Here is a 12,471-nt window from a genome sequence, read left to right as displayed (position 1 = left end):
CTCAGACTGTCATGCTGAGCTGTAATCACCTCCTCTTGATTATCCAGTACACAATAGACTTGATAATTATGTCAGTTATTACTCAGGAATCATTGACATTGCTACCACCAACCCCCATGATGCATATTAACTCTCTACGCTAATGATACTTTTTCGGTTGTAAAGATTGCAACTCTCTCCTCCAACTCATGCAGGAGAGGGTGCTCTATTTGCATAGCTTGGAAAGTATTCAGCTGTGTGATAATACTAGCAGATGGAAGACCAACAAAGTACACCAGGTAGGGCACACCTGTTCACAGCTAGTGTGAGGTTTGAAACAGGACTGTAAATCTGATTCACTTTCCAAGCAATTAAATCCATTCATTCCAATATGAACCCTAAGTTTCTGGGCAAGCCAATTGATCTAGAACAGGCCGATTTTGTCTGCAGAAATATAGCTAATCCAATATGCAAATGATCAAATATTGATTTTAGCAAAAGATCAGGCTCTCCTCTGGCAATCATTAGTTCTAGATATATTCAAGGCCTTTGATTGCCTAGAGTAGGGTCAATCTTAATAAGAGTATTGGCGAAAATGAAATTTGGCCCCAAATTTATTTATTTTAGTAAAGCATTCAGCTTCAAAAGCAAGATTAGAGTTGACAGTCTCGATTTGGAACAAATCCCGATTTTGCGTGGGACAGAACAGGTCTTATCCCCTTTTCTGTTTATATTACCACTTGAACCTAAGACCAGCCTGCTGGATCAGGCCATTGGTCCATCTAGTCTAGCATCCTGCTCTCACAGTGGCCAAGCAGATGCCTGTGGGATGCCTGCAAGCTGGACATGAGTGCAATATCACCCTGATCACCTGTAATTCCCAGCAACGCTGCCTCAGACAGTGGAGGTGGAACATACAGTAGCCATTGTGGCTCATAGCCATTGATATCCTTAGCTGTTCACCCTTGGCTGAACCCAAAGATTAATGGAAGGCCCTTTGTGCCGACAATATTACGATGACCAGCCACCTGTTGTCCTCTGGACACAGCTGCAGCTGTGGCTTAGTTTGGACAGAATCGAGTAACCGTTCTAGAGATAAAACAAAATACATTACTTCTGGTAAATGAGCCACCATAGCCTTAGACCCAGTGTGGTGTAGTGATTAAGAGCGGTAGACTTGTAATCTGGGGAACCGGGTTCGCGTCCCCGCTCCTCCACATGCAGCTGCTGGGTGACCTTGGGCTAGTCACACTTCTCTGAAGCCTCTCAGCCCTACTCACCTCACAGAGTGTTTGTTGTGGGGGAGGAAGGGAAAGGAGAATGTTAACTGCTTTGAGACTCCTTCGGGTAGTGATAAAGCGGGATATCAAATCCAAACTCTTCTTCTTCTTCTTCTTCTTCTTCTTCTTCTTCTTCTTCTTCTTCTTCTTCTTCTTCTTCTTCTTCTTCTTCTTCTATAGGGTCATGAAAATTTGTGTCCTGGGCTTTTTAGACTCATGTACCCATGTACTATATCTGAAACCAAAGAAGCTCATTGGTTGCCAAATTCCACCCCCCACAGCTCTCCTACCCCACTATTTAAACTGTGTTTTTGCTTTTTATTAAGGCATATATTTTTGTGTTTTCATAATGTAAGCCACACTGTGATCTTTGGATGAAGGGTGGTATATAAAATCAATAAATGAAATGAAATACATATAGCCAGTGGACCGTTTATTTTTATTGTGCAAAGAAATCTATGACTAGCTGGAAGAAGATTGTACTTTCAAGTGTACCAGCAATGAATTGTGTATATCGCGGCTTTCCAACTCAGCAGCTGTGGCAAAACTGTAACCTTATAATCAGTCGCTGGTGCTATGGAAGAATGTGACGGATTTGCTTCCCTTTACTCCTGCGACCTCTAGTGGGTCATGTCGAAACAACATCCAGAGTTCCCTTTTGAAGATCTGACTGCTGTAGAAAAGAGACTATTGGGTTGATGCATTTAACTTCAGTGATCCCTCCTAACAGTCCTTAAGCATGCCAGAGTGCCCAGCCTGCTGCTCTTGAGGTCTGCTGCACTATCAATCACCATCATATTGTTCCGCTGGTAATAGTTATAATTATTACCATTTTATTAATCTCCCCATGCTTGAATAGTGTCATTAGTCAGGACTGAATGTAGTTGCTTAGATGCTTCATCATCATCACTGCCATCATCAATGAGAAAGGAGAAGAACATTTCTGAGTTTTTATTGCTCACAGGGAAGAGGGGCAGGATGGAGACAGCTTGTGTCTAGTCAATGAGCAAAACACAGTGCCATAACCCTCGGCAGCAAAAAGTGTTTGCCCAGCTCCTTAAACATATTAGGAGGTGTGAATATTGTCCTCTCTGCTCCATCATCTACACCGACTGCCAGTCAGCTTCTGGTCCCAGTTACTGGCTTTTATTTATTTATATATTCAATTCTATATTGTTCGAACCATGCTTTTGCCACCGTTAGTGTCCATGGAGGGTTATATAATGCTTTAAAGCCTGATAAAACAAGTGCAGTAGAAATATCAATTGACAAAGGTTCATAAACAGCAGCACTGATAAAAAACAGGCATGACTTCACTTAAACCATCATAATGTTGGTCCCACACTTGGAAGGGCAACCCAAAGCTGCTGTGCCACCATAGAGAATTATAGAATCATATAATTGTAGAGCGGCAAGGGACCACAAGGGTCATCTAGTCCAACCCCCTGCAATGCAGGAATATGCATCTGTCCCATACGGGGATAGAACCTGCAACCTTGGCATTATCAGCACCATGCTCTAACCAACTGAGATATCCCCCTGTAGACACTTGATTTAACACTGGAGACAGGGGAGAGAGCACAGCCTCTGAGGAAGACATGAGACCTACTCTGAGGAAGATCTGGGACCATTGTTTTAGCAAGGGACTCCATGAAACCTGCATGGGATCCTCTATATAGAACTGCCTTCAGAAAAGGTTGCAAGGCACACCTATTCTGGTTGGTTTTGGATTTGGCTGGTTATACGTTGTATAGGGTGGATTCTGAGAGCCATAGCTGGCCATCCTTAGAGCAGACTCCTTGAAATCCATGGAATTTACTCAAGCCACACTGCTTTCAGTGGTCTACTCCAAGCACAGCTAACAGTGCAGTCCTATCCACGTCTACCCAGAAGTCCTACTGAATTCAATGGGCTTACTCCCTAGTAAATGAGGTAAGGATTGCAGCCTTAGTCTGGATCCAACCTATTGCTTTCATATTGTCTTTGAGGGGGTGGGGTGGATTTTTTTTTATTATCCTGCTGGCTATTCTATGTGTTCAAGTCACTTCAAACTTTTTCTTTTTCATATCATTTTTATTAGTTTTACAATAATACTTTCCATTGCAACGTCTCCTCTTATATTACACATTTTGGCTTTGGGGGGCCCTGACTTCCTTCAAACCTTCCTTATGATTTTCTATCTTTCATTTCAGATTTCTGCATTTTCACTATTTAACCATTGCTTTAAAATCAAAAAACATTAAAACATCATACATTAATATTCTTATCTGCAGTGGTTTTTGTACCTTTCCTTACAAAGCTTCTTGTAATCCTACCAACGTATTTGATTGAATACAATTGTCTTTCAAATAATTTACAAATTTGGTCCAGTGCTTGATGAACTTTTGGACCCGCTGTTCTCAGATTCTTCCCGTCATTTTGGCCAGTTCCGCATATTCCATTAGCTTCAAATGCCACTCTTCCTTTGTCGGTAATTCCTCTAGTTTCCACTTCTATGCTAATAAAATTCTTGCTGCCGTTGTTGCATATAGGAAAAGCTTAATATCTTGTCTGTTAATTTCTGCACCTACAATTCCCAGTAGAAATGCTTTAGTTTTTTTAACATATGTATATTTCAACATTTTCTTAATCTCATTATATATCATATCCCAGAAGCCTTTCATTTTCTAGCATTCCCACCACATATGATAAAAGGTACCTTCTTTTTATTTCCATTTCCAACATTTGTTATTTACCTTATAAAGTTTGGTTAGCTTCACCAGTGTAATATACCATCTATACATCATCTTCATCACATTTTCTCTTAAAGCATTACATGCTGTAAATTTTATTCCTTCTTTCCATAATTTCCCCCAATCTTCTAACTGTATATTATAACCAAAATACTCTGGTTTCTCTTTAGATCGTATAAATCTTTCGCCTTTTATAAGTTACTTCAAACTTACAGGGAAAGTGACCTGTACATCTTTTAAAAGAAATACATTTCTAAAGCCCTGGAAACATAGCACAGAAGGTAGGTTTTTAAGAATGATTAATCCAAGAGGATTTTAAGAATGATTAATCCTGCCAACCTAGCAGTTCGAAAGCACGTCAAAATGCAAGTAGATAAATAGGAACCGCTACAGTGGGAAGGTAAACGGCGTTTCTGTGTGCTGCTCTGGTTTGCCAGAAGCAGCTTTGTCATGCTGGCCACATGACCTGGAAGCTGTACGCCGGCTCCCTCGGCCAATAATGCGAGATGAGCGCGCAACCCCAGAGTCGGTCGAAAAAGCTATTATTTTTAAAGATGTGTTGTTTGGAAACTTTAAAAGGTAATAAACTTAAGTGCTCTGACCAGTTTTTAAACATATTTTTTAAAATACTGAAGGTAAGTAAAATGTACCACGATTCAAGCTATCATATCTGGTGCCTGATCAAAGTATCCTGAGGGCTGCTTGTGATTACCTAGTGGCAATGGTAAAGGAGGAGTCCTGCACATGCCTAGATGAGAACCCCAGTTTTCCCTGTTTCTCTTTAATTTCGCAGAGTCCTCTGTCACTCCATGTTTAAATCCGGGGTAAATCATACTGCATGCACATGAGGTTGCAAAATAGGAGACATAATAATAATAAAAAAGCTATATTGGAAGACAGGTTTGCAATAGGCAAACATGGGATAAGTTGATAAGTTTCTCTCTCTCCCCCCCCCCCGCCCCCCTTCCCATTTGCAGTATGGGGAAACGGGCCCCACCCAACAAGTATGAGAAATATTTTCTCAAAGCAGGAACACGCGCTCTATTGAAAACAAGAACCCGTGGAGGTTTCTATGCTAAACTTACAGATTAAAATACAAACACTGTCTGTGGTTGAACGCAAAGATCTGTGCGTTGCCCATGATGGTTTTCACGCAGAAAATCAGTGAAAAGGAAAGAAGGAAGGAAAGCACACTGTTGGCATACCGGCGTCAAAAATAAAACCATTAGTGAAGTTCTGTCAGTCAGATATTTCAGCAGCAGTGCCACTTAATTTGGCTGCAGAGGGGAGAGGAGTGGGACAGAGGCGGGCGCAACTGGCGCTACCTTTTCGGCACCTTGGAGAGCTCCGGCACCGGGCGCGTAGCTGCGCGCGCACTCTGAAGCGCAAGCAGCGGGGGCAGAAAGGCAGCGCTGTATATGAATGATTGCACCAAAGCGGAAGGCAGCACTCGGGCGGCAGTTGCGGCCAGATCAGAAGGATCCGGAGAGGCTCCGCTTCCAAAGACCAGCAAGACGCCGTGCCATTCCGAGACCCGCTTCCTAACCCAGCTCCTTCTGTGCAGCCGGCAAGAGGCATCCGACAGGGGATGCTTTCTGGAGATCACCCAACAAAGTCAGAGCAGCAGCTGGGTCACTTCCCAGCGAATGCATTTTTTGGGCGTCTGTCTGCCCGCCGCCTTTGGATCTGAAAAGCTCCTTTTGCAACCGCCTTTGGATCGGTGCTGGTCGTTTGGCAACACGCATCCCTCCTACCACCTCGTGGTCCATGTGAGTTTAGCAGAAGGGAGACCCGGCCGGCAGCGCCCCATCCTCATTGTGAAAAGTTCTCTGCAGGGTCCTCGCCCGGGACTTTTGTAGGAGCCGCTCTCGTTGCCTTCCAGCTCGGTCGGTGGGGCAGAGACGGGCCGAAGCTCCCGTCTGCCATGGGATGATGGATGTCCCGTGTGACTACAGCTACTGCTCCCTGGCCTCCAGCATGAAGGACGCAGAGCCCGGAGACTCGCTGGGCTCCTTCTTCTCCAGCTTCCTGGAGGAGAGGCTGTCGAGCAACCGGAGCAACGCGTCCTTGCAGGAGCTCTGGAGGAGCCTCGTCCACCTGGAGCGAGCCGATGGGCCGCAGGGGAGCGGCTCGCTTGTCCTGAGGGTCTTCATCTCCATCATCTACTCCGTGGTGTGTGCCCTGGGGCTAGTGGGGAACCTTCTCGTGCTCTACCTGATGAAAAGCAAGCAAGGCTGGAAAAAGTCCTCCATCAACCTCTTTGTGACCTGCCTGGCCGCCACTGACTTCCAGTTTGTGCTGACCCTGCCCTTCTGGGCGGTGGAGAACGCCTTGGACTTCACCTGGCTCTTTGGCAACGCCATGTGCAAGATCCTCTCCTACGTGACCACGGTGAGCATGTATGCCAGCGTCTTCTTCCTCACAGCCATGAGCATGGCACGCTACCACTCAGTGGCCTCCGCCCTGAAGAGCAAAAGGCCCGGCGGACTTTGTGGGGGATGCACTTCGGCCAAGTGGCTGTGCTTCCTCATCTGGCTGGTGGCCATCCTGGCTTCCCTGCCCACTGGCATCTACTCCACCACCTCCACCATCTACACGGAGGAGGAGTTCTGCCTGGTCAAGTTCCCCGACAGCCAAGGCAACAATACCCCCTTCTGGCTGGGGCTGTACCATGCCCAGAAGGTGCTGCTGGGCTTCCTCTTGCCCCTGGGCATCATCACCCTCTGCTACTTGTTGCTGGTGCGCTTCATCAGCGACAGGCACATGGGCGCCAGCTCCTGCGGTCCCAGCACCAAGCGCCGGTCCAAGGTGACGAAATCGGTGACCATTGTGGTGCTCTCCTTCTTCCTTTGCTGGCTTCCCAACCAGGCGCTTACCATCTGGGGCATTTTCATCAAGCTCAACGTGCTGCCCTTCAGCAATGCCTACTTCTTCTCCCAGACCTACCTGTTCCCCATCACCATCTGCCTGGCCTACTCCAACAGCTGCCTCAACCCCATCTTCTACTGCCTCATGCGCAGGGAGTTCCGCAAGGCCCTCAAGAAGTTGCTGTGGAGGATCACTTCGCCTTCGCTCACGGCCATGCGCCCCTTCACCGCCACCACCAAGCCCGAGCATGAGGAGCAAGCCTTGCACACCTTGATGCCCATTGACCCCAGGGCTGTTTCTGCTGCTCCAGCTGCTCCTGCAGCAGTCAGCTTGCCTGACATCATCTCATATCCCCCCGGGGTGGTGGTCTACAGTAGCCGCTCTGACTTCTTGCCCACCACCACCTCGGCTGAACTGCATTTATAAGCTTAAGGGGCTGAGTGAGACCGTGATGTTTCCAATCTCCAAGGTCAACAAGTCAGGGTCTGTGTTGGAGCGCATCCCATCTTGGTGGAGTGGGGGAGCCAAGCAATGTACTACTTGGATTGTTCCATTCCCAAAGGGGGGAGGGAAATGTGTAAAAAAGGTAAAGGACCCCTGGATGGTTAAGTCCAGTCAAAGGCGACTATGGGATTGTGGCACTCATCTCGAGGGAGCCGGCATTTGTCCACAGACACCTTTCCAGGTCATGTGGCCAGCATGACTAAACTAAATGGAACAGAGTGATGGAAACCAGAGCGCACGGAAACACTGTTTACCTTCCTGCTGCAGCGGTACATATTTATCTACTTGCACTGGCGTGCTTTCGAACTCACCCCGTCATGCGGATTTGAACCGCCGACCTTCCAATCAGCAACCCCAAGAGGCTCAGTGGTTTAGACCACAGTGCCACTCGCATCCCACAGGAAATGTGTGTAGGGCTATTCCACAATTCAGGGAATGGGAACATAGGGAGCTGAGTCAGACCAGTGGCCCATCTGTCTCAGTATTGTCTCTGCTGATGGGCAGCATTTATCCAGGGCTGCAGACCGAGGACATTCCCTGCCCTGCCTGGAGACTGAACCAGGGACTTTCTATATGCAAGGCAGATGCTCTGCCACCCTACCCCCAAGGTGTGTGTGTGGCATTTAGGAAACCAGGACCAGCCCAATACAGTTTGCTGCAGGATGCAAAGGACAAGTTCCTTCATCCCAACCCCTAGTTCTATATACTGAACTTGGCCAGATTGGCAGTTGAATTTTACTTCAATGCTGGTGATGATGGAATAGTGGTCCTCACCACAAGAGAGGGCAGTGGGGTAGCTAGCTTAAGGGGTGCACTCTTCTGTCCTCCAGCATCCACACCTGGGACAGCTGCTTCACTCTGCCTAATGGAAGAGCCGGCTCTGTAGTAGTGCTTCCCCATGAAAAGCAGAAGGAGTTGTCTTAAGGTAGTGAGTTTCTGAACTGGTCCAGGGGAAGCAAGGTATGTAAATCCATTCCTGGGGACTTTCTGGTTTTACAGGAATCAGGAAGATGGAGTTTCTGCACCTTATGGGAGGGGGATTTGGCTGGCTATTACATCTTGTTGGGAATAAGAGGCTTGTCTATAGAGGACGGATCCCTCAGAGGGTTCAGTTCCTGTGGAGATGAAACAAGGTTTCTCAGGGACTTCTCCAGGAGTGCAGGAGTGATGTTCTAAGTATGTTCCATGTTCTGAGTGGCCATATTGGGATCTGTGTTCTTCTCAAGGGGACAGTTGAAGGTGAGAGGGAAAGAGATAACAGGTCTGTGGCATATCTTGCTCTAATCCTGGTGTGAACCTTTGATTCAAAGGGAGAGGGATCAAAGGGAAGCAGGGTTGTAGTTTCAGATGCATCTCATGAATGAACCTTAGTCCATGAAAGCTAATATGCTTAACCAGTGCAGTTGTGTTGAAGGTGCCACAAGTTTCTTTTCTGGTGTGTTTTCGTTCTGGTTTTTTTTTGCTGCAACAGACTAATATGGCTGTCCTCCTGGAAATGGCTTCTCCTGGAAATATAGCACAAACATACCCTTTTTTGAGAGAGAGATGATTCAGATTGCGAACTTGCAGAGGATATCTGGGATTTCAAAAGAGTACTATAAAAAAAATAAAAAATAAAAGCTGTGCTGCCAAGGTGGGTGGTTGAGACCAGATGGTGGTGCAAACTCATTTTGTGAGGAAGGTTGTAAAAGATCCAGGAGCTGACATACAACAGGCTTTTCCTGCCAAGTCTGGATTCCAGAACAGAAAAAAAGCTCCTTTGAGGGCAGCATCCTTGTTCCAACAGTGGCAAGGAATATGTCCCAATAAGAGGCAAAACCCCTTTCCTGCTGTTTACCCCCAGTGTTTGGTATTTGGTGGTACACTGCCACTGGACATGGAAGTTCTATTTGGCTGTAATGACTAATCACGTTGGTTGAGCTGCCCTCATGGAAATGTTCAACATTTGAAGTGATTGCCCTTTTATTGACCAGCTTCTGGAAAGATTCTCTCTCCAGTATACCTGGTGGCAAAATTTCTACCCAAGACTCATTCACTACCTAGAAATCTTGGACTTCACACTTGAACCGTAGGTGACCAGATTTCCTCCTTATCCTGACTCCCTGTTTTCAAAACCTCAGCTTTAATATTCTTTGCCACCATTTACCCCCATGCAGAGAGATAATTCTTTCCAATTTTGATTTCTATGGAATGCTCCATTCTCCATGGCTACTACTGTAGCAACACCATGTTCACACACAAAGACTGGAATTGCACCAAAGACTGCTTGTTGCAATGTTGGAGCATGCTATTCCTGGAAATAAATGTGAACTAAACACCTGGGGTGATGTTCTGGGTCTGGAAAAAAAAGGATGTTTTGAGGCAAAATGTTTTGTATTAAAAAAATTATGTATCGAAAGTATGAACCCTATTATCTGTAGATTATTAAACCATCATATGCATATCACATAGAGCACTCTTATTACTTTGTAAAGCCTTGTCTGCAGCCAAGCATTGCCTGGAAAGAATCAATCCCTCTGCTCAAAACTTCAAGTATCTCTCTTGTGTTGATGCATGTGCCTTTGTGCACATAACTGACTGTTCTAGAATTAGGGCACTTCTCAGATGCTTGTGTCGTCCATTTGAATTTCAGAAACCAAACCCACGAACCTGGCAAGCATTCTCCTACTGCAAACCCCTAACATTTCATTAACTCTGCTTTACCTTTAATTGCAAAGCTGGGCATGCCTCTTTGGTTTCAAGAGTGCACATCTACTTTCTTAAACAAGAAAAAAAATAGAAAATGGGGAGAGGTGAATGGTTGGTTCTCCTTTTGCTCCCCAGTAACAGAGTGTGTCAGGCAAATCTCTCTCCTCTGCTGTCCACTGCATTCATACTAGATCTATGCTACATCACATTAGCACAAAGAGAAGGGTCTATGGCTCTTTCAGCCACCTGCCTTCAAGTGTCATAACTGCAAAGAACACTTCTACCCCATTGGCAAATACAATGCAAGCATTGTTATTTTGGGCTGCAGACCAAAGCAAACCTCTCGAAAGGAATGCAGGATCCTGTCTTGTAACCAAGTCCATCTAGCTCAGGATTCCCTCCACTTGCTGGCAACAGCTCTTCAGGGTTTCAGATGGGATATTTTTGCAGCCCTACCTTGAAATTCCCAGGGATTGAAATGGGAACCCTTTGCATCCAAAGTATGTGCTATACCACTGAGTTATGGCTCTGGACACACTATCTGGTAACCTAGCCTCTGCCATAGATGCATTAGATGGGCGTAAGTAAGCCATTTCCTTTCCTTCTCCCACAAAGCATGCAATATGAATGCGTGGTATTCCACTAACGAGTCCCGTTGGTGCAAGGATTTCCAATTGTGTAATGGGACTTTCCTCTCTCTCATAGAATCTTAGAATTGGAAGAGTCATCTAGTCCAGCCCCCTGCAATGCAGGAATCTTTTGCCCAATGTGGGGCTCGAACCCACAACCCTGAGAGTACTGTAAGAGTCGCATGCTCAGTTCTCCTTTGCCTGCATGCATCCTTCTCAAATCTGAGGGGAGCCCCTAGAATAGATTTTGGGGGGCATGTTGGCTAGGGGAAAGAGAAGGGGAGAAGATTCTGTTGCCCAAGCAGAGACGCTTGCACTATGGAATAATTGCCTTAGCAATTTGATCCCCCCCCCCAAATATGTCCCAACTTACAGGGTTGTAGCAAGGATGACAATGTATAGGAAGTGCATGAAACAATTCCAAGCACTAAATACATGCTATGTAATTTGGGGAAATATTCACCTAGCAACAGAGTTGAATTACTATGGATGTGTCCATTGCTCACCCACCAACTGGGCTGACATCGACCAGTTATTGTCAAAGTTAAATTCTGGGCTTAATTATCTCATTTGGAAGGGGGTGGGTGGGCTCCAGACTTAGTAGTTTTCTGGAGGGTAATGTATGTTTCCATTTGCTTCAAAATGTGGTAAGACAGGTGTGCTGTTTGGGGGGCTCCTACTCAAGGACCCTTGCACGTCTGCCCCAAAGTCCTGCCCTGATGGCACTCCCATTCAAAGTCATGATGCTATCATTCTTTATTTCCCACCTCATTCAAACTCCTATATCTCCCTCCCTAACCCTACCACCTCCCTGCTTCCTGTCCTCCTTCCCCCAGCTCCTACTTTCTGCCCCTGCTCTCTTTCCCCCACCATCCACTTCCTTCAAGTCCCCTTGGCATTCTGACAACCCCTGCCCTCACAGTTGCTCCTTCTCTTGACTTGCTACCTCCAGAAGTCCCTTCTTCTGCCACTCCTAGGTCCACTAGGTTGGGGAAAGGCTGTAGCTCAGCGGTAGAGCATCTGCTTTGCATGCAGAAGGTCCCAAGTTCAATCCCTGGATCTCCAGGTAGGGCTGAGACAGACTCTTGCCTGAGACCCTGGAGAGCTGCTTCCAGCCATTGAAGACAGTTCTGAACTAGATGGTCTGGCTTGAGATAAGGCAGCTTCCTGCTCACACCCCTCTGAGAGTAATTTAGCTGGTGGCAGGCAAAGGAAGATATTTCTCTGTCCTGGAACATATATTATATATAGTATAGATATAGATGTTGTTGCTTGAGTGACAGATAATCTAAACTGGGGGTGGGGGGAACCTGTGGCCCTCCAGATGTGATTGGACTCCAAATGTCATCAACCCCAGCCAGCAAGACCAGTGGTCAGAGATGACATCTGGAGGGCCATGGCAAAGCCACTCTTGGTCTAAAGCAGTGTTTTTGGACTACAGTTCCCATCACCCCTGACCACTAGTCTTGCTAGCTAGGGATGATGGGAGTTGTAATCCAAAAAAACAGTTGGATACCCAAGTTTAGGAAAACCCTGGTCTAAAGTATGGGCAGCCAGAATCTAGATATAGGTTGACTGCACCAAGCACCCTTTGCTATTAGATATAATCACCAGCCCTTTTTCCATTTCTGCTTTTCCACAGATCGCTTCAGTAGGTGCTGAAATGGGAACTGAATTATACCGTTCCTGGAAGGTTTAAAATAATTGTCACTTGAGTGCAGTTGCTGAATGCCTATCATTTTTCAAAAGCTGAAGGGTGGCAGGGGGGCGGGGCAGGTGATGTATGGACAA

The 12,471-nt window shown here is 46.2% G+C and overlaps 1 protein-coding gene across 1 annotated transcript; it reads left to right on the top strand.

Moving 5' to 3' along the window:
• Nucleotides 1–5,923: 5,923 nt before the first annotated feature.
• Nucleotides 5,924–7,285, top strand: RXFP3 (relaxin family peptide receptor 3). Its single transcript, XM_035100927.2, has one exon. The coding sequence runs from the start codon at nucleotides 5,924–5,926 to the stop codon at nucleotides 7,283–7,285; it is 1,362 nt and encodes a 453-aa protein (XP_034956818.2).
• The last annotated feature ends 5,186 nt before the right edge of the window (nucleotides 7,286–12,471 follow it).

Source organism: Zootoca vivipara, chromosome 11, assembly GCF_963506605.1.
Source record: "Zootoca vivipara chromosome 11, rZooViv1.1, whole genome shotgun sequence".
Classification (NCBI taxonomy): domain Eukaryota; kingdom Metazoa; phylum Chordata; class Lepidosauria; order Squamata; family Lacertidae; genus Zootoca; species Zootoca vivipara.
Note: the sequence above shows the minus strand (reverse complement) of the source record. Positions and strands in the feature narration are given on the sequence as shown.

What these genes read in the sequence shown, in the direction of transcription:
- RXFP3 (XM_035100927.2), top strand. Translation starts at nt 5,924, where the DNA reads ATGGATGTCCCGTGTGACTACAGCTACTGCTCCCTGGCCTCCAGCATG.